Consider the following 23294-nt stretch of genomic DNA (forward strand, 5'->3'; position numbering starts at 1 on the left):
GGACAGAGTCAAGCTGCTAAAGATAATAACACTAATCAATCCAACTGCGAACTGGCTGACCCAACTCTGACTGAGAGAACCCAACTGACCTGAAGAAGCATCAAGGAGTGCCCAGCCTGAATCACCAAACTTCAGACATGAGCGTGTGTGGGGGTGAGTGCGTGTGACTGATTATTTAAGGCCTTTCTTTTAACTTTTAGAATGATTTGTTGTTGTATTATCACGTCAATAATGATCAAATCTGGGAAAAAAACACTTTACATATAAATACATGACTATAGAGAGTTTATAAATAATACCTTCATTTCCATTAGTTCTGCTGTATTTGGAGGAGTGCTAAGAGCTTTTTCAGCTATCTTCTCAAATTCCTCACATAATCTGAAACATAGACAAAACTCATATAATTAAATTTTATTCCTAAAGGTACTCCTGTATACTATTTAAATGTCCCATTCCATGAAAAATACAGTATTACCTATATGACATCTAGTTAATTAAAAGCAAATTTGTGCTCAGTTACTTGTTCATTCAATACACATTTAATGATCATCCATTACATTCCCAACTACAGTATTAAGTGACAGAGATACAGGAATGTATGAGATGCAATAACTGCTTGTCAACCAGTTTCCAATCTAGTATAGAAGACAAGATCATGAAGAATCACTTCTAACCTATAGTTTCAAGGTCTCTACTAGAGATTTAGTTGAGATGGACACAGTTAAAATGGGCCTGTGTGCCCAGAAACTTCTAGTAATATGCAAATATTCCCTATTGATTTGGGTTGTGGGTAATACAAATAGTGAACTTACTATGAGGTTTTTTGTTGTTTTAAGAGTAGTGGGAGCTAAGGAAGTTCAGATAACATGAGTAGAAATTTCTTTAAGATTAATTGGCTGTGAGGTGAAGGAGATGGGAGTGGATGCTGATGACGTGGAGGGCCGGAGGATGGAGAGATTTAAAATGAGATAACGAGGGTCCAGAGGGATGGCTGGTGAAGAGGTTGAGCTCATAGGTGGAGAGAAGAGCTGTGAATGGCTGACAGACTCTTGCCCTCTGACAATGTGGGGAGGCAGGGAGGAAGGGCTTCATGGAGAGGTGAGTTGTGACATGTAGGGGCAAGGCGTTGAGGGCACTTGGATCTAATGGTTCCTGTAATAGTCCTGATGTGATCTCTGCTCATCCAGTGAGCCCGGTGAGAGGCATAATCAAGAGAAAAGAGGGAAAGCAAAACTGGCATGAGCTCAGAAGACAGTTAAGAGGCAGGGAAATAGCAATGAAATTAAAATAAGAATTTCACTCAGCATGAAACACTCTAAGTAAAAGACATTTTTACTCTTCCAGTGCTTTTAGAGGGAATGGTGTTTTAAGCTGAATATACAGTTCTGGTTCTTAGATAAGCTACCCAAGTCCTAGCCCTTTTTCCCTCTTCATCCTCCCACCCCTTGCTTCCCATCCCTCACAGTATCTGTGAAAGCAACACAAACCACGCCTACTTCTTGGACTACATCATGCCATTTTCATACCACACTCTTGGCTACATATTATTTCCTCTGCCTGGAGTTCTTTTTTCCTTCAAAATGAATTCACTCACCACTTCCCCTCACAGCCTTCCTTGATTTTCCCCTCTCCTCTAACCTTCACTCTGAAAGGAATTAATTATTTCCTTCTCTACTGTTCTACCCCTGTGGTTCAGTACAGCACTTATGGCACCCTGTTGTAAAGTACTGGATTGGACGTCTCCTTCCGCTTTTACAGTGATTTTCCTTCAATGTTTTGTCCATATTCAGTCCAAGTCTCTAGAGCTGTGCCTGACATACAGTAGGTAAACGAGGCATCCTCCAGGCTGCTAGACAGGCTATGACCTATTTTTTCTTTAATGTCATAACTATAAAAATATTCTGATTATTCTAGGGTTTAATTCCATGTAACTGATACCCAAAAAGAGGTTCCTGAAGCCACAGAAACACTAGTGTTAGAAAACTAATCAAATGTCTTATCTTAAATAAACAGGCTTACTGCTTTACATCTTAGCATTCTGTGAGTTTATTAAACATGCGTCTGTTTTCCCAAACATCTCCAGGTTGGACAACAAATGAATCTGTTGTTAAGGTAACATGTTATCATGGCCTCGAAGGGTAAGTACAGTAAAACAAAGTACCAGATTTGGGATCCTTGACACCTGTGTATATCTACTCTGAAAACCCACTTTGTGTATTGATTACACAAACTTAAAAATGTAGAATTAGAGAATGTCCATGTGACTTGTACAAAAGATATACAAACATATTTTAATACCATCCTAACTCAGATAGTTGGGAAGGCACATTCATGATGGAAAAAAATTACTAAATATTGCAAAATAACAGAGCCATGTAGAAATAGGTTTAGCATTATCTTTGCTTTTAAATCATTTAGGACACTGCTCTAGTCTATTACTTTAGTTGAATGACAGTGAATTCTATTTATGTCCCCTTTCTCCAAAATAAAAAGATAATCAATATCACATAAATACCTTGTATTTATTTCCTGATGGTCTCTGAACATTTTAGCTATAAGTTTTCCACAAATAACATCTGCTCGCTTCACCAAAGCTCTGATTAATTCCTCACAGCGCATTTCAAACATTCCTAAACGAATAGTCTGCAATGTTAGACATTAAAATTTTAATAAACATGAAATGACAAAAGATCCTTACAGTTTTACCTTTTTCATCATATCGATTTTTGTTGTGTGATCTACTATGATTTTTTTTAATATGATGCAGGCAGGGTTTTGTAAATATTTTACAACTATCTTCTGGGTAATCACTTTGAACATTGTACTTGGACGCTAATTCTATTTCAGTATAATAATGGACATAAAAACTGGAAAACTGAGTTATTGCTACATAGCATGGGATTTAAATGTTATATTTGCTCTTTACAAAAAATAATGCATGTTCATGATAGCAATTTTGTAAAATATACAAAAAGGACAAGATCCGCCATCATGTTGCATCACTAGTGACAAGATATAGTTCCTCCTGCCATACAGCTGGATTTCATTGCTTATCCACTCCAAACACAATAGTTTGCATCTACTAACCCCAAGCTCCCAGTCTATCCACTCCCTCCCCTTCCCCCTTGGCAACCACAAATCTGTTCTTCAAGTCCATGAGTTTCTTTTCTATGGAAAGGTTCATTCATGCCATATATTAGATTCCAGATATAAGTGATATTATATGGTATTTGTTTTTCTCTTTCTTTCTTCACTCAGTATGAGAGTCTCTAGTTCCATCCACATTCCTGCAAATGGCATTATTTTGTTCTTTTTTACTGCTGAGTAGTATTCCATTGTGTATATATACCACACTTCTTAATCCATTCATCTGTCAATGGACATTGAGGTTGTTTCTTTTTTTTTGGCAGTATTTATTTTTTATTGATTTGAATTTAAACTTTAGATTTAGCAAACAGTAGATACCAAACTGACTTTGATATGTCTAGTGGATAGGGGAAGAGTTTATTCTTTTTTTTCTTTTATTATTCAAATGAATTTATCACATCTGTAGTTGCATAATGATCATAACATCCAATTTCATAGGATTTCCATCCCATAGCCCAAGCACATCCCCCAACCCCAAACTGTATCCTCTGGAGACCATAAGTTTTTCAGTGTCTGTGAGTCAGCATCTGTTCTGCAAAGAAGTTCAGTCTGCCCTTTTTTCAGATTCCACATGTCAGTGAAAGCATTTGATGTTGGTGTCTCATTGTATGACTGACTTCACTTAGCATGATAATTTCTAGGTTCATCCATGTTGCTAAAAATACTGGTATTTCATTCCTCTTAATGGCTGAGTAATATTCCATTGCATATATGTACCACATCTGGATCCACTCCTCTGTTGATGGAAATTTAGGTTGTTTCCATGTCTTGGCTATTGCAAATAGTGCTGCAATGAACACTGGAGTACATGTGTCTTTGTGAGTCGTGGTTTTCTCTGGATAGATGCCCAGGAGTGGGATTGCTGGATCAAATGGTAGTTCTATGTTTAGTTTTCTGAGGAATCTCCATACTGTTTTCCATGAGGTTATTTCCATGTCTTGGCTATTGTGAATAGTGCTGCAATGACTATACAAGTGCATTTATCTTTTTTAATGAAAGTTTTCTCTGGATATATGCCCAAGAGTGGGATTGCTGGGTCATATGCTAGTTCTATATTTAGTTTTCTGAGGAACCTCCATACTGTTTTCAATAGTGGTTATACCAATTTACACTCCCACCAACAGTGTAGGAGGGTACCTTTTTTCCACACCCTCTCCAGCATTTGTTATTTGTTGGAGTGAGGCCCTTCTGACTGGAGTGAGGAAGTATCTTATAGTAGTTTTGATTTGCATTTCCCTAGTAATTAGGGATGTTGAGTATTTTTTCATGTGCTGGTTGGCCACCTGTGTATCTTTTTTGGAGAACTGTGTGTTCAGGTCTTTTGCCCATTTTTCACTTGGGTTGTTGGTTTTTTGCTGTTGAGTTATTTAAGTTGTTTGTATATTTTAGAGATTAAGCCTTTGTCAGTTGCAACTATTTTCTCCCATTCCGTAGGTTGTCTTTTTGTTTTAAAAAATTAGTTCTTGATATTTTTGAGAGATCAAATTGAATAAAGTACTTAAAAGTCAGGCTTGTAGTACAGAATTTCAGCTCTATGAGCACAAGAACTCTTTTGTCTATCTCCATATATCCAGGGCTTACCACTATGCCTGGCACATAAGAGACTAAATAGTTTTTTGTTGATAATAACGGTCTAATTCTTTCACTGTATGGTCTAGAAACATAGCCCAATACAACTGGGAAAATATCATTAGGTACAAAGAACAGTTGTACAAAATGGGTCATTTACCTTTCTAGATGTATACTGTATCTCTTCTATTAGTTTTTGGTATTTGCGAATCTCTTGTATTATCTTCTCATAATTATGATTTTCTGCAAGGAAAGCGTCAGCATCTTGCTCAGCTTTTCTAGTAATTAAGAAGTCATACTTGTCATAGAGTCTGAGGTGCTCAGTGGGTGCCACACTCTCATGCATAACTACCTCCTTAATCTTTTCTTTGTGAGCTTCGACAATTTCATTCAGAATTATTGGCTTCAAGGTTGTTGGTTTAGACTTACTTTCCTAAACAGAAGGATAAAAACAACATGAGTTATTTAAAATATCTTAAATTAACCATATCATTTAGCTTTGTAAAAATGCCCATCCTGGAGTTCCCTAGTAGCTCAGCAGGTTAAGGCTCCAGCATTGTCATTGTTGGGGCACGGCTTCAGTCCCTTCCACATGTCACAGATATGGCCAAAAAAAGATGCCCATCTTCTCATATTGTTATTTTTTTAAATTCACAAAGTCTTTTGGATTTTCTAATCTATGTATAGAAAGATATTCAATCTAATCAGAGTGGTTTTTTATTAAAAAAAAATTTTAACACCAGCTTAAATTTTACTTATTATTATTTAAATGTTATTGGAGTATAGTTGACTTACAATGTATTAGTTTCAGGTATACAGCAAAGTGAATCAGTTTTATAAATATATATATAAATATATATAATATACATTCTTTTTTCCGCAAATAGCTTATTACAAAATATTGAGTAGATTTCCTTGTGCTAAACAGTAGGGTCTTGTTAATTATCTATTTTGTACAGTAGTGTGTATATGTTATTGCCATCCTCCTAATTCCTCCTTCTATCTAGGTTTCATATAATGTTTTGTTTTTCTTTAAGACTGCCTAGGTGTATTTTGTTTTTCATTTTGGATGAAAGAGCAGTCATTTGAGAATATACACAAAATAAGAGAATACAAAACCAGCAAAACCTACATTTTATTTGTGCAATTGTACATGCCAGTTTAAAAGGTATTGCTTGCACTGTACTTTATTTTTAAAAAATAAGTGAGTTCAATGTCATATCATTACACTCTTTGATTATAATACTTCTTCACCTTGAGGAGTAATGTAACTAGAAAAAGATTGTTTATTCATTCACTGACCTCTATCTTCTGTGAACAGCAACTAGAGCAGATTAAAATCCCTAGTTACAAAATGTGCATTCTGCTACCACCATTACAATAACGGTGGGCAAGAGTTTTAAATAAGCAAACAAGTCTCAACAGCTTGTCTCCTTCTCTTTTCAAATAAGAGGACAAGCAAATGTGCCTACATGGTTTATTATCTTGAAACAAGTTACACTATACACACGCACCGGCACCTGCACCCACATTCTACTTGCCATACAGAATGAGGGATTTTTAATTGTAACAAACAAAAATCATTGCCAGTAGTGGATATTCTACAGCTTCCAAATTGAGAATATCAAAGGATTTCTTAAAGAACTGGGTTAATTTGTTCAGATATCCAGCATGTATTTACCCACTATGCCTCCTAGTGGGCATTTCAGGAAATCACAACTTGTAAAAACTAGATGCTTCATGAGAACATGTCTGAATCCCACCATCAACCCCCACCTCACCCCCAAGGACATAGTAGATGCTTGGTGTCATCCTTTCCAAAAAAGGAACTTTAGGATAAAGCAATATTTATTATGTACCGTAGGCAATGTGAAATTTTTAGATCTAATGTGAAGCACATTAAAAGAATATTTCTTAAATTTATTAACAGCCTGTCAAAATTTCTAAAGCCTATAGATGATCTATCTTTCTTAAAAGAACTGCACACTGGTATTTAATAGCTCTACTACAAAGTAAACTTTTGCTGTGAATTATAGTAAGTTCCTATCAAGAGTTAAGAGAAATTTTGTATATGGCTACTCAAATGTTCAAAAGCACATCCTATTATATCATGAGATGGTGATGTGTTTGGACTCATGACACTTTAGACTTTTGCAGGTTTTCCTTCCTTAGGGGAAAGTGTATTTTAATTTCACTTTATGTTTCTATCAAAGATTGTGATAAGAAACAGCTACATGAATTCCAGTTCTGCAGTTGCTGTCAAAGATCATTGAGCCATCCTCAACCATCTTCCTCAAAGTACCATCTATATCACTTGTTTCAGAACTTGACTGGTTGCCTGAATCATTTAGAGATATTTATCTTACAAGTATCTATTTCTGACTACAGATTGACACTGTAAATCTTTGGTAGTGGTGAGGGGATTCCTGGATTTGTACTTTTAAAATATCACCACATGGTGCTGGTATATAGGGTTTTAGAATCATTACCCCAGGTATAATGCCCCATGGAAGACCTATCTCTCAAAATTTGATACCAGAAAAAATAAACTGAGCAGTCTAAAACTTGTCATATTTTCCTCTTCACTTTGGAAACCAGGAAGCTTAGAGCTATATTTTATAAGAATAAAATCCTAGCAACTCTAATTCATTTTGATTATACTTTTCTCCATTTTCAACTTTCTCTAGGACCCCTAACTTGTTTTATCTGTTTCATAAACTGAACTTATGCTTAATTAAGCTATGTCTAGTCACTCTTGTGGACATGTAGGGTATAAATAGAAGAGAAAAGGATACAATAGGTGAACTGGGATTAAACAAAAAACAAAGTAAACAGTAAGTTTTTGACATACTTCTATTGATGGCAACATGATGCATGGATACCCCGATAACAACTACCTAGTTTAAAACACATAAATATGCAAGGGAAAATGCCAAAAATAACTTTTATAATGCATAGTTAAGGAAGCAAAATAATAAGAAAACATGAATTAGGAGGTAACTGTGTGTGGATGTGAGCAGCTGCCCTGGACACTCTGCTGATCCCTGGGGGTCTAAGCTTTACCTTAATGAGTCTGAAGGTATAATGGAGGTCAACAGCATTGTGTAAGTGCTACAGCAAATGCTCACTGACTGCTTCAAATCTGATCCCAACTTTAACTCTTTCCCCTCAGAAAGTCTTTAGCTACCTTCAATGGAAGACTGGTCTAAGACACTGGCATATCAGAGAGGCTAGTGAGAAAACAGTATTTTTTGAAACTAAAGTTCCTTATAAGCCAATATTACTAGGCCATTTATATTCTGTAAAGCAGAAGACATCTGTCTACACCTTTCAGAAGTTATTTGCATTAAATATCATCATGCAAATTCAAGCAATCAGAATATCTTTGTGACTTACCCACTTGGAATACAATTTGGTTTCAACTCTCGGCACAAAACTGACAGCCTTAATCATGACATCATAAACGTTTAGAAGGATGTGTATATAGTCACTGAACTCAGGTTCAAACTTAATGGTGTCATTATCAAGAATTAGCCTCATGACAAAACCTGGATGTTCAAAAGCTCTGACAGAATCCTGCAACAAAGAAGTTATATACATATTATAAAGTAATGAATTGTGATAGTCTCAGGAGTGCACTGGTCCCAATTAGGATACATGGGAACTCACCTTTCCTTTTAGGACATAGACAGGTATGCTGAAGAGGGGCTCCACCAAAAAAGGGCAAGAACCATTCCCAGCTAGATCTGTTGGTATCTAGTATCCACTGGGCCTACAGATCAACTATAGTGTTAAGATTCCAGAAAATGGAAGACACGCATAACAGTGGGGCTCAGAATCATGCAAGAAGGAGTCGAGGAGGGGAGCATTCAAATTCCCAGGCTCTGCTCACACTGTAACAGGATCTTCTTCTAGAAGGAAAAGAGTTCCTAGTAGAAACCTTTTACAGCTATCATGACCCACATTTCCCAATTATGGGAATTTCACTTATTTCCACTAACTTCATAAATATGATGATAATTTATCCTACATATACAGGTTGATACAAGGTCTTCTTTTTTTTTTTTTAAACAGATAAACGCAATAGGGCTAAAGTTTTACTTTCTGTTCTCCTACTAGTAAAGGTTATTTTATCACTTTCCACTTTAAAAGAATTGAAAATAAACAAAGTGGTATATGAGTACAACTGAACCATACTTACCGGGGGTTGTGCAATTAAGTCTGTGAAATCTTGCATGGAAACCAAAGCCAGGTCCTGCAGTTGTAAAGTCATAAGTGCAGCAGCACAGTTGAAAAAAGATTCCAGTTTGGCACTGCTGTCACCAGTTGGCAATAACTTTTTTTTATTACCTTGGTAATAAATATTCTGTACTTCTGGAAACCACCTTGAGAGAATGAAAGACTTTTAAAAGTTAATACTTCCAGTGAATTACTCCTTCTACATTAAGCACTAACAGTAACTTCTGGACATCCAAAGGTCTTCATAGAGAGGGATATTGCTAAGTGACATTATCCACTCTCCAAAATGTAAGCTCTAGCATATTTCACTTCTCCTAGGAAAATAAATTTTAATCATAGCCAATGGAAAATGGCTTAATGACATGATGCTGTGAGAAAAAGATAAATTTAACTTCTGGAACCATGATTCCTGCACTTTTTGAATAAATATGACAATTAACTTTATTGGCTATTACAAGATACTACTTCCCAGTCTCTGAAATGTTCTTCAGGGAATGGATTTATTAGTTTAAAGCTAAAATGTGATTAACTGAGGAATTTCCACTGTGGCACAATGGGATTGGTGTTGTCTCTGCAGTGCCAGGACACAGGTTTGATTTTCTGGACCTGCACAGTGGGTTAAAAGACCCAGTGTTGGCACTGCGACATGGGTCACGACTGTGGCTCAGATCCCATCTCTGGCCCGGGAACTCTGTATGCTGCAGAGCTGCCAAAAAAGGGAACTCTGCACACTTCAGAGCTGCCAGAAAAAGGAAAAAAATGTGATTAACTGATGAAATCAATGGAAGGTTTATTCAGTGATTAACTGATCAAATCAATGGAGGGTTTATTCAGTTAAACCCACTTGGTATTTTACACTATTTTATTAGTTTTACAATGACTTGAAAACAAGACACAAATCAATGAAATCAAGTATGTTATTTTCTTGTGCTCCTTAATTTGATATCAGTTAACTGATTTAAAACAAGTTTCAAATGTGTATGCATCTTTGCAATAAAAGGAAAACAGTAAAATTCATATACAGACACATTATGACAACAAGTGAAGTTTTCAGTTTACAAAACTACTCTCCAACACTACAAAATTAGGGAATATTGGTACCTCTTTCAAAAGAGATAATGGTGAGTTTTTAAATAGGGAGTCTACATAAATTCAGGAGTTGCCAGAATGCTCCAAAAGAGACTTAACTTTTCAACAGACATATTCATCCCTTTAAGAAATATGTGTTTAGTGTCTACTCTGTGCTAGGGATAGTGTCATGGGAGATATGAAATGATATGACATCATCCTTTCTATTTTATAGTAATGAAGGCAATGTATCATAGCAAACAGCTTTGATGTCAAAGGATAGAAACATAATTTTCTATTTGAGTAATAGAGAAGGGTTTTATAGGGAAGAGGGCAATTTCACTGAAGAATAGATAAAAATGAGATGAGACAACCCTGAGAAAAGGATCTGAAGTAAAAGATAATAAGAACAATATGAAGGAGAGATAGGGATAATATAGCTGATCATTTCGCTGTCTATGATAGAGATTATAGGCTAGAAAAGAGGAATAAATAAGTGGGGAAATCTGGAAGGAATTTTGCAGTATTTGGGAGCTAAACACAAGAACTTGGGACAGGCTCATTCTCTATGAACACATGGCAGATCCTTCTGCAGAGGGGCCTCACCATTAAAGCAATAGGTAAAAAGAATAAGTGGCAAATAGTAAGTAGATAAGGGCAATGCCATATTAAGGAAGGGGACTGAAAATTTGCCAGTAGTTGAGGCAAGAGAGGGAACAGTTCTAGGGCTAGAGAACTGGAAAAAGGGCAAATAACAGAAAATACATTTTAAAAAGTATTCGTGCTGTCATTGTCTCAAAAATACTTAGAGGGTTCCCTATTACATACAAAACATTTGGGTAAATATTACTCAGTCCTAAAAGTGCTTACAGGATAGTAGAGGGGAAAAGGCATATGCATAAATACATATTGTAAAATGAAAGTTTAATAAGAGAATAAACTATTAGAGGCATTCAGAAGGAAGGGATCACTTTTGATCTGGTAACAGCAAAGATTTCATGGAAGAAGGGTCAGTTGGGCTGGGTATTTAAGGGCATAAGGTAAAGTTTCTCCAGGAATGAGTTTCATTAAGTACTATAAATAATGTAATGCATATATATTTTTAGTGAAGTATAATTGACATATCAGTTTTAACTGTACAATGTTATGATTGTATATACTGCAAAATGATCACAATAAGTCAACTTTGGTCTCTATATAAAATTTAAATTTTTTTTCTTCTTGTGAAAAGAACTTTTAAGATTTACTCTCCTAGCAACTTCTAAATATACGCTATTATTAACTATAGTCACCATGCTGTAGATTACATCTCCATGGCTTATTTTTTTATAACTGGAAATTTGTACATTTTATCCTTATTCACCTATTTGTCCACCTCCCTACTCCCTTCCTTTAGCAACTACTATTCTGCCCTCTCTATCTATGAGCCTGGTTTTTGTTGTTGTTGTTGCTATTTTAGATTCTATGTATAAGTGAGAGCATATGGTATATTTGTCTTTCTGCCTGACATTTTTCACTTAGCATAGTACCATCCATGATGTTGCAAAATTTTCTTTATCTATTCAGCCACTGATAAACATATAGATTGCTTCCATGTTTTGGCTTATATAAATAATGCTCCAATAAACTTGGAGGTGCATGCATCTTTTCAAATTAATGTTTTCATCTTTTTCAAGTAAATACCCAGAAGAAGAATTGCTGGATCATATAGTAGCTCTATTTTTAAATTTTGTAGGAACTTCCATACTGTTTTCTATAACAGTTGTACCAATTTACATTTCCGGCAAGAATGCACAAGGGTTTCCTCTCCCACACATCCTCATCAACACTTGTTATTTCTCTTCTTTTAGATAATAGTCATTCTAAACAAGTGTGAAGTGATATCTCTTGTGGTTTTGATTTGCATCCCCCTGATAATTAGTAATGTTGAGCATTTTTAATGTACTTGTTATTTTCCTATATGGCTTCTTTTGGAAAAATGTCTATTCAGATCTCTTTTTAATTTAATTGTTTTTTGCCAACACATCATATGAGTTCTTTACATATTTTGGATATCAACTCCTTATTAGATATATAGCTGCAAACATTTTCTCCCATTCAGTAACTTGCCTTTACATTTTGTTGATAGTTGCTTTTGCTGTATAAAGTTTTAAATACATACATATGTGTTTAAAATATAAAATTATGCTAATAGTAATAAATTATTTATTTTATAATAATTTATATAATTATACATTATTCCTATAATTTATTTTTAATAATTTATATAATTTATAATAAGGATAAATTATGCTAATAGTACCTAAGGAAAAGTTTCTTATTCTGTTTATATCCCCTTAACCTCTCATTTGATCTGATACAATTATGTCTGCAAAGATGACAATGCTAAGAGTTACAGAGTTTAAGTGGGGAGCAACTGAGCAATTTTCAAATTTCCCTGGAATTCCTATCTCAGAGATGGAAGCAAACAATAAGTAATTAATTATTTAAAAAAATCAACAGTTGGTTAAAAAGTAGAACAAAGACTCTACAAATTTACCCACTGGATAGATATTTAACAGTGGTAAGTTACAGTAACAGGCTAAAGTATGGTTTGCAGGCTAATCTTATAAGTTATACCCTTTTTAACTTAACATGACTATTTCTACAGGCATGGCCCAAGATTAAAGTTTTTTTCAGAACTGAGAATGGAAAAGATAGGTTAAATCCAGGTTGCAGAAGACCTTAAAAGGCAGGTTAGGAAATTTGGACAGTAAAAGATAGGCACTGAATGAGGGATATTTTAAGATTCATCTGGCAGTGGTTTGTAAGCTATGTGGGAGGATAACATGGCCTTCCAAGAATAGTAGCAATGGGAATTATGAGAAAGGTGTACACATGGAAGACGCTTCCAAGAGAGGATCAAGAATAGCTGGTTTCATAAAAGGAGTCTTGATAAATTTACAGTGACTGAAATAAGACAAAATTAGAAAATCAGTAACAAGAATGCTATGGAAATTCACGACTATGTGGAAATTAAACAACACAGTCCTAAACAAGGAATGAGTAAAAAAAAAAAAAAAAAAAAAACAGAAATTAGAGAATAATTTGAGGTGAATGAACATGGAAATAGCATAAATCAAAATTTATGGGATACAGAAAAGCAGTGATTAGAGGGAACTTTATAAATATATTAAAATATATATTTGCAGCAACATGGATGGAACTAGAGAATCTCATACTGAGTGAAATGAGCCAGAAAGACAAAGACAAATACCATATGATATCACTTATAACTGGAATCTAATATCCAGCACAAATGAACATCTCCTCAGAAAAGAAAATCATGGACTTGGAGAAAAGACTGTGGCTGCCTGATGGGAGGGGGAGGGCTTATCAGACACAACTTAGAATAGATTTACAAGGAGATCCTGCTGAATAGCATTGAGAACTTTGTCTAGATACTCATGTTGCAACAGAACAAAGGGTGGGGAAAAAATGTAACTGTAATGTATACATGTAAGGATAACTTGATCCCCTTGCTGTACAGTGGGAAAATAAAAAAATAAATTAAAAAATAAAAATAAAAAATAAAATATATAAAAAATCTTCATATCCTAAATTTCTACTAGAAATTAGAAAAATAAGAGAAAACTAAACTCAAAACCACAAGGGAAGAAATAAAGATCTGAATGGAAATAAACAAAATAGAGAATAGAAAAATAGAGAAAATCAATAAAACCAAAAGTTGGTTCTTTGATAAAATCAGCAAAATTGACAAACCTATAGCTAGACTGACAAAGGGGAAAAAAAGAGAGAAGATTCACATACACAAACACTATTTGAGCTAATAAGCAAGGTTGCAGGATATAAAATCAACATACAATAAATAAATTGGACTTCATCAAATTTAAAAATTTGTGTTTCAAATAACACTATCAAGAAATGAAAGAACAAATTTCATAATGGGAAAAACATTTGAAAACTGCAACTGACAAGGGTCTAATAAAGTACTCAGAATATATAGTCAGTCCTCCATATCCATGGGTTCCCCATGTTGGATTCAACCAACTGCAGATTAAAAATATTCAGAGACTGTGGTGTAGGTTGCAGACATGGCTCGGATCCCGCGTTGCTGTGGCTGTGGCATAGGCTGGCAGCTACAGCTCTGATTCGACCACTAGCCTGGGAACCTCCATATGCCGCAGGAGCGGCCCAAGAAATGGCAAAAAGACAAAAAAAAAAAAAAAAAAAAAAAAAAAAATTCAGAGAAAAAAACTCCAGAAAGTTCCAAAGGCAAAACTTGAATTTTCAGTGTGCCAGCAACTATTTACATAGCATTTATATTGTATTTGCAACTATTTACACACAATTTACATTCTATTTAAATTTTATTAGTAATCTAGGGATAATTTGGAGGATATATATGGGTTTATTAAAATACTATGCCATATTATATAAGACTTGATCTCCCATGGATTTTGGTATCTGCAAAGGCTGGATGGGGGTCCTGGAACCAACACCCCCATGGATACCAAGGGACAACTGTATAAATAACACTTACAATTCAAAAAGTCATAAGTGAGTACAAAATGAGTGATGGCTTGAATATTTATCCAAAAAGATAAACAAACAGACAATAAACATGTGAAAACTTGTTCAACATCATTAGTCATTATGGAAATGCACATAAAAACCACAATGAGATAGCAGTTTACATCCACTAAGATGGCTATAATAAAAAATATGGACAATAGCAAGTATTGGCAAGAATATAGAGAAACAGAAACCCTCATACATTATTGGTAGGAATGTAAAATCTTACAATCTCTTAGGAAAACATCATGGCAGTTCCTCAGAAAGTTAAATACGGAGTTTTCACAAAATCCAGCAATTCCACTCCTAGGTATATACCCGAAAGAACTGAAAACATATGTTTATACAAAACAAATGTTCATAGCAGAATTATTCATAATAGCCAAAAAGTAGAAACAACCCACACTGATGAATGGATAAACAAAATGTGGTATATCCTATAATGGAATATTATTTGGCCATGAGAAGGAATAAAGTATTGATATATGCTATAACATGGATAAACCTTGAAAACATTATGCTTAGTATAAGAAGTCAGACATAAATAGCTATCTACATATTGCATATTATGTCATCCCATTTAGATGAAATGTCCAGAGTAGGGAAATCCATAAGGTCAGGAATTATATTAGTGATTTCCAGAGGCTCTTTGGGAGGTGGGGAGATAAGGGGAGAGATCAAAACAGAATGTAAAAAAAGGAAATAGGAACACAGAATAGAGACTTAGAGAAGGTGGTAGTGATAAACCATAGCAGTCGCTGAGCAGAGGATGAAGACTAAGATTTCTGGGTCTGGTGCAGATGTAATAATTAGTCATTTACTAATTGTTTCTCCACTACAGAGAGCTGATGTTCTGCCTTTCAGCCAGGATAAACACATCTGGCTCACTATTTAAAGTATGGTCAGAGGGTTCTTAGAATCAATCAGGAGGCATCAAGAGATACAGCTAATCAATCTACATCTCTTAGAAAATTATTCAATAAAGATTTATCCTCTACTCTTTACTTTGACAACCAGTCCACTAAAATTTGTAGTGGAAATGTATTCTTGGAGCATAAACTTGAAATTATAGACCAAGATAACTTATTTTTATTCTGTCCTTACGAGATCATTTTCTTCTTTGCCATTAATTACGAAGTTTCATTCTGCACTTCTCTATTTTTTACGTGAACTAAATACTAATATTAAATAAAAATCCAAAGTTCTTTCAAGTTATGTTGGGCAAAGAATTTGATTCTAACATATTAAAGAAGAAAAATATAAAGGAAAGATTTAAAGTTTTAAACTGTCAAGATACATCTCTAAGTACCTTTTGGAAATTATGAAGACATGCTGGAGATTCATGTACTCTGTTTTCTTAAATTTGATCTAATTTTAATGTCCCATCTATAACAACCTAATGACTCATGGACAGAGACAACTTTCCTGTATTGTTTTGGAGAAAATTTTCTGGCACCAGTATCAATAATATACTGTATAATTAGTACAGTAATATATGTGGCTATCCCACTTTAGAGGGCCAAGATGATGTTTAATTATCATTTGATCTAACCTCTCAGGAAGATGGTAAACTCCTTAAAGAACATATTTTCCCCACCTAATCATTAAACTCTTCTGCATACCCCATCCAAAACAAAATGAAATAGGCACAGTACCTTGCATGTATTAATAGTAGATATCAAAAAAATACCTGGGGAACGATTAGTTGACAATCATTTCCCCATGTTATCCAACCCTCAGAGCAAAGGGTGGAAACCAGACACTGAGAAAGAACAGTCAATTATAACTATTTTAGTTTCTGTACAAACTACACTAGGCATTACAGAGCAGGCAGTTAACGAAATCATGTTTAATTCTGATTTGTAATCAGAAATGATTACAAACTTGTTAAAATGAGACTTTCTTGGAACTCCTGCTGTGGCACAGCAGGATTGGCAGATCTTGGAAGCTCTGGGATGTGGGTCGATGCCTGGCACAGTGGGTTTAGGATCTGGCATGGCCGCACCTGCGGCTTTGTCTGTAGCTGCTTCTTGGATCTGACTCCTGGCCCCAGAGCTCCACATGCCGCAAGGTGGCCAAAAAGAAAAAAAAAAAAAAAAATGAGACTTTCTCAAAGCAGTAAGACTGCAGTAGCCCACCAGTGATGTTTTTAAACTTATGTTTTCCTACATGAAATTTCAAAACTTTACATTTTAAGTAGAGTTTCTTTGGCAGTTTCCATGTGTCTCATGACAATGGTCTGAAAAGTCGACAGCTCTAATGCATCCTGGCGATTGTGAAATTCTTCTACATCAACCAAACGTAATTTTCTGCAAGAGATAAAAATAATGGAGATTTAAGTATGAGAGGCATTTTTTGTGTAGAGTATTTTCTTAAGTGATCCCTCTTGAAAATGATATTCCTAGGTTTTATCATTAAAATTTGTTTTATAAAAATGTACAACATAAGACAATTAAATTTAAAAATAATAAATTCAACAGGAAAACTGTATGATATTATGAGACTGTGCTGTGCAGTAGAAAAAGGATATAATAACTAAAATTTGATGGATAGTTTAGCATGAATTCTGCTTTCAAACTGAAACAGTTACAACAGGAAAAGAAAAATGGCTCAATGTTTACAGGGTCCACTTCTCTTAAAGCAAAAACTGCACATTTTCTGAGAAGAGAGCAACCCTGGATACTGGGGAACTGTGAGGTGGGGGAATTCTCACATCTAATTAAAACCCAGTGTATAAAAATCTTTTGAACTTGTCTGGTTTTGAGTTTTTCAGAACACACAGTTTTTAGTTCAGCCAACAGTTTTTAATACAACTCCTATTCTGATTACAACCACTATGATCTTTGTTATATAAATGCTTTACTCTGTTAATATATACACTTAGTTATATACATGCTTTACTCATTTTAGTTAAGCTCTGGCAGCTTAACTAAAATGAAAGAATATTACCTGTTAGCATCATTGTGAAATTCACCCCAATTTAACTATAGATCCCTTCTCTATTAGAGGAATTACTATTTAATTTCCACATGATTAAATGATTTCTGTGTCATCTGAAAGATAGTAAACACTATTAAGAACATCTTATTTTTTACCTAAAGACCAATGTAAAATACTGCTTAGTAAACAAAACACCTTTCACATATTTATGTTGCTTTCATGAACAAAAGTCCATCTTTTAGATTACAGTGCATTCAGTACATAACATTGATGATAACGTTGGGTCACAAAGTAGGTATAACCATTGCTGGAGAATCTTTGGCGTTATTCTGGAAAATCAAACAGTTTAAAGCAATGTTTTAAATAAAATACTTCTAGGAGTTCTCATCGTGGCTCAGTGGTTAATGAATCTGACTAGCATCCATGAGGATGCAGGTTTGATCCCTGGCCTTGCTCAGTGAGTTAAGGATCCAGTGTTACCGTGAGCTGTGGTGTAAGTCACAGATGTGGCTCAGAACCTGTGTTGCTGTGGCTGTGGTGTAGGCCAACAGCTGAAGCTCCAATTCAGCCCCTAGCCTGGGAACATCCATATGCCACGGGTGCAGCCCTTAAAAAGCAAAAAACATAAGATAAATAAATAAATAAATAAATAAAATACCTCTAAAATGTAGCATAATGGCACATACTAAACATAATCTGCTCTCTTCATGCTTCTTGGTCCACATTTTCCACATGAGTTTATGTTTTAAAGCTGTAGCTATAAATCAGGGTACAGGTGCATGCCATGTGAAGCAGCACTGAGTAAGAGCAGTTGCTAGGGCAGGAATCTTATCATTCACTCTGCCTCTGAGCAACCAGATAAACTTTCTCTGCAGTTTGTCAGTGTTTGATTTAGAGACAGAATTGTAAGCACAGGCTACCCATCTTTCACGTTTTAAGATTGATAGGCCTTTACAGAAGTTTTACAATACAACTTGCCCATGAAATCTTTGCAGATAACATTCCCTGTTTGGTCAATAGGCTGAACTGTTAAGCAGATGGGAAAAATACTACCAGACACTGGTCCTACTATCTCAGGACAACTCCTACAATAATCTAAGCAATAGAACAAGAGTTTTAATGACTGGTTTAAGACCATAGAAAGAGTCAGGAGAAGGAAGATTACTCAACCAAATAACAGCCCCAAATCACCCAGACTGTGACCCTCAGGTTTCTCTCCGAACTCTTCCTAGTTCTTGACATCTCTTCCAGCAGACGGCACTTTCTGGAGATTGTGCTGTCAAGTCAGGGATCCCTCGCACCCTCACACCTCCTCACAGGCTGATGCTCATCACAGCCTGAAACCCACATGGACCCTTGGGCCATCACCGATTTCATGCAGGAGGGATTTCAATAGTCCTGGCCCTACACTCTGGAGTCAACACTAAGTCAGTCTCTGACTTGAATCTCCAGCTCTCAAAGCTCATCTTACTCTTCACTTGGCCCAAGTTGCCCCTCAGATCCCACTCCAAGTAGACATATTTCTTGCTTGCTCCATGAATTTAGAAACATGTTCTGTTCTTGCCAGTTGTCCTCTTTACAATCAAAATAGCACATGCTAGGTGGTGCTCTGCACTCGATTTCTGCACTTACTATTATATCCCGGAGACCTTTTCATACTAGCACGTTGATATTTTTTTCACTTGTATTTTATAGCTGTGTAATATTCCACTCTGTGAATGTGCCATCACTTATTGAACCAGTCCACCATCAGTGGTTACTTAGTAGGTTCCAGGCTTATACTCCTCAACAGCACAATAAAGAACCTTAAATCTCTATCATTCCCTACAATTCCCTACATGTAGGCTAATTTCCCAGAAGTGAGATTTTGGATTCAAATGTAAGTATTTATAATTTGTAGTTTTGATAGAGGACTGGATTCCTCTCAAAAGGGTTGCCCCTTTCTCCAAACTTCACTAGTAATGTGTGACAACAACATTTTGGATTATTGTTGAGTCTTATGGGAAATAGAATATCTTGTTGTAGTTTTAATCTATTTCCATTTCTCTTATTACAAGTTAGGTTAAGTATCCTTTAAATACGTTTAAGAGTAATTTAAGTTGCATCGTCTCTAAGTACTGTACAGGAAGTGAATTCAAAGTGTTCTAGTAATATTTTCCTGAGCTCACCTTGGTCAAATCATGAATTCCATTTTATTTTTTAAGATGAGTTTTACTTTTACTTTCTTATACATACTCCCATTATATTCAACTGTTGAGTTTTACTTTCTCAGACAAAATCCCATTATAGTAAACTACTGTAATTTATATCCCATGACAATTTCAAACTCATATATACACTGTATATACATGTTCTACATATACTATTTTCAAGTAAAAATACCTTTATGCTATGCAAATTGTGACTGTATTAAAATGCCATCTCTGACATTAAGTGGGTTCTGTGAGCATAAATACTGAATGGCCTGAATTTGCACATTTCTGTTTAGAGAGCACTCCTTTAGGTTTCCGCATTCAAGCATTGTAGAGTCATTGAGATGATTTGCTGCACATCCATCCTCCATCCCTATAGCAATGTCCTATATTTTCAAGAGCTGCTGAGGTTCAGGGCGAATGACTGTTAACCTAGAGTAAGGATGAGCCATGTGTTCCATGCTGGCTTCGACACAGAGAGGAAGCGCTGGTGACTGCCCATCCTGCTCTTAATATTCGCCTAGAGAGTTAAAACGACTTATGCTGGTGAAGGCAACATTGGGAATTGGTGGGGCTCTCTTCTTACCCCCAGACTGCAAATCTTCTCTCTCATTTCTTTATCCTGGGAGCTCTGAGGTTTGCTTCACCTGTTGCAACCAAAACCCTAACCCTAGACACTCATTTTGGACACATCCACTGTTTACTATTTTCTCATCTCAGCTTTGTTACTTTTCCTTCTTCCCCTCTCTCCTTTCATTTTCTTGTCTCTTGCCTCCTGACATTGCACAACAAAGTCTAGCCCTTTAAGGACAATACTAGGCAATGATGCCTGGCCTCCAGTGTCCAGGCCAGTGTGTTCTGATGTTTTGGAAATCAAATGTACCACTACATGTAAACATCCTTTTTGAAAATGACATGCTATACTGTATGACCTCACCACTGCATGCAAAATAAGATCACGGGCCTTGTCAGGGACAGGAATTTGAGCTCCAATACCCCAAAGAAAAGAAATGAGAAAAGCCTGGGGCCGAGAGATGGCCTCTTTCTATTCCTATAAGACAAATTCAAGAAGACAAAGAAATCCACATGATAAAATGGAAAGTTGAAAGAATTCTAGCAGTAAATAATCTGAATGCCGCAGTATATATATCTATGACATATATACACACGAGTGTATGGACATACATATATATTTGGCTACATGAAAAAATGTGGGAAGATAACCCCGCTAATGGTTACCATGTCTTTGGCAGGGTTAGTGGAATGAAAGGCAGGTATGAGGAAAAGAAAGGCCCAATTGGTAGCAGTCAGGCCAAAACGAAACAAAAACTGCACTTAAAAAGTATATATGATCACATTTGCGTAATCATATGTAACTACATACATATCTGTATAAAAAATTAAATTAAAATTTGTTGAGCAATAACAAAAAGGGAGAGAGGGATGATGTGAGGGGGGATCTTTCGACAGTGCAAACCCACATTCATCTCACAGGTGGGACTGGAGAGCCTCTGACCAGAGGGTGGCAGAGCTGGGTCAAGCTGACGATCCTTGGCTTCCTGGGGGAGGTGGATTAGCAGGATGAGGATTAGGTGCTCCTGTGCATCAAGGATCCAACTGTGAAAGGAGCTCAGAGAAGTCAATATGGGAGGCCCCCTAGTGTATGTCCTGGGTACTTCCTATTGTGTAACGCACAAAGCTCTTAGTCTTCCCAGTGCTGGCCTGCAGGTGGCCAGAAAACGTGCTCATTATTGTGTTTTTAGGACAATACCAGCAGTCAAGAACTAGCAGACCCTGGATGGAGAGCAGGTTGCACGTAAACCAGGGCTGCAGCTGGCCGGGGGGCGGGGGGAATGAGAAAAGACTTACAGACCACGTTGGAGACCCTGGTATCATCTCCTCTATCATGAGACAAGGGCCCATCCAGATTTTGAGGGGCCTGGTGAGAGGCCTTCTTTAAGAAAAATAATGTAAATTCATATACTACTGGATATTTTGTAAACACCTATGGCCACATGTACTCATTGCTAGGCTGCCCCTCAGTGTTTCGGAAGGGGTGGCACAAGGGAGGGAATATGAAGCTGGAGCTTCTAAATTGGGAGGCAAACTGTCCTCAGCCCCAGGGCCCAGGTATTTAGCTCCACAGCGCCCACCAGTGTTCACATCCAGCTCTGCACTGTTCACACCTTGACAACACCAACAAGGTGATGCATGACCCACCCCCCACCCCCACTGACACCTAGACACTTCCCCTCATGCCATTCACATGGGCACCATTTCCCTAGGTTTCTAAACAATGCAGATAATTGTAGTAGCTAATGTTCTGTGGGGTTTAAAACAAGGCAGAGCACCTCAGCCCCTTAACTGTGATCACCCCTTCAAGTATTCATGGTAATCTGGTGGTGGTAGGGGTGGGGATTGGACTAGAGAGAGTGCCCACCCTCATTTTTTCACTCTATATACTTCTACTTAAAATCATGTTTAAATACTTAGGTTAAATGTGTAACTATTTTAAAAATGTGTAGTTAAAATAGTAAAAGAAATAATTCAGCTGTAATAACTTTCATCACTCTTACAGAAACAAACAAAAAACAAAAACACCTCAGTAAGGCCAGAAATACTTACTTAAAAGTACTGTGCCACAAATCTAGCACAGCCAACATTGTAGGGTTCATTGCATTCAAGTGATCCCTAATATAACTGCTTGCAGCTAAAAAAGATTTTCTCCAAGGTTTTGGAAGAATTTTCATTCTGAAAGCAAGGAGTAAATATTCAGTTATCATCTTTAAAAATCAAAAAGTATTTTTTTATAATCAAAATACCTTTTTGAGTAATAATGGTTTAATTTTAATAAAAATTACCCTCATGATAACAAAACATGCAATTATATTTTAAAATACATAAAAATCATATTCATATAATTTCTAACACATATAAAATGAGATTTAAATTTTTATCATGTAAGGCTTTTTTTTCTCTAAATACTTGATCTGATTGAATCCACAAATAACTAATAATGATCAAATAGAAACAGTAGCCAACTGTGTTTCATATACATCTTGAAAGATTTTTTTAAAGGAAACATTTAAAAGTTTTATGTCCCTATTATTTTTAAAACATTGTAAGAACATAGTCCAACCTGGAAATCTTAAACTTCCCCTCTGAATGTGGAAATGTCACTTAGAAAATCACAAACACTAACATTCTTATTTATTCTGTAACTCCTCTGACTTGAATAATCATCTTTTCTATGCTAAGGATGTGTCATCTTTATCTTTCACTGTATATTTAAACATTTACACATTATGCTTATAATTTTTTAACTCTCATTGATTTTAAACACTTAGTCTTGTTTTAATGCATAGTAAGTTTAATTCAGCTTTTTTTTGGGGCCAAACTACCTTTATACTTAACAAAAGGAACAAAGTAAAAGGAAGGTGGTTACTTAATCATATAAATATAAATTCCATTCTTCAAACAATTTTAAGAGATTTATTCCTAAAGGTTAATTATTCTAGGGAAAATGTATAGCAAGTAGATTTTCTCATTACGTGTCCTATATTT

At 35.8% G+C, this 23294-nt stretch overlaps 1 protein-coding gene across 1 annotated transcript in view; it reads right to left on the reverse strand.

Moving 5' to 3' along the window:
- Positions 1 to 23294, reverse strand: part of DNAH7 (dynein axonemal heavy chain 7) — a 265071-nt gene that overhangs the window by 201393 nt on the left and 40384 nt on the right. Inside the window, 7 exon segments of the mRNA XM_021075816.1 lie at positions 300 to 378; positions 2516 to 2643; positions 4877 to 5149; positions 8113 to 8292; positions 8918 to 9101; positions 16788 to 16907; positions 22356 to 22481. Of these exon segments, the coding sequence (XP_020931475.1) occupies positions 300 to 378; positions 2516 to 2643; positions 4877 to 5149; positions 8113 to 8292; positions 8918 to 9101; positions 16788 to 16907; positions 22356 to 22481 (1090 nt within the window).

The sequence above is a fragment of the Sus scrofa genome, chromosome 15 (assembly GCF_000003025.6).
Source record: "Sus scrofa isolate TJ Tabasco breed Duroc chromosome 15, Sscrofa11.1, whole genome shotgun sequence".
Lineage (NCBI taxonomy): Eukaryota > Metazoa > Chordata > Mammalia > Artiodactyla > Suidae > Sus > Sus scrofa.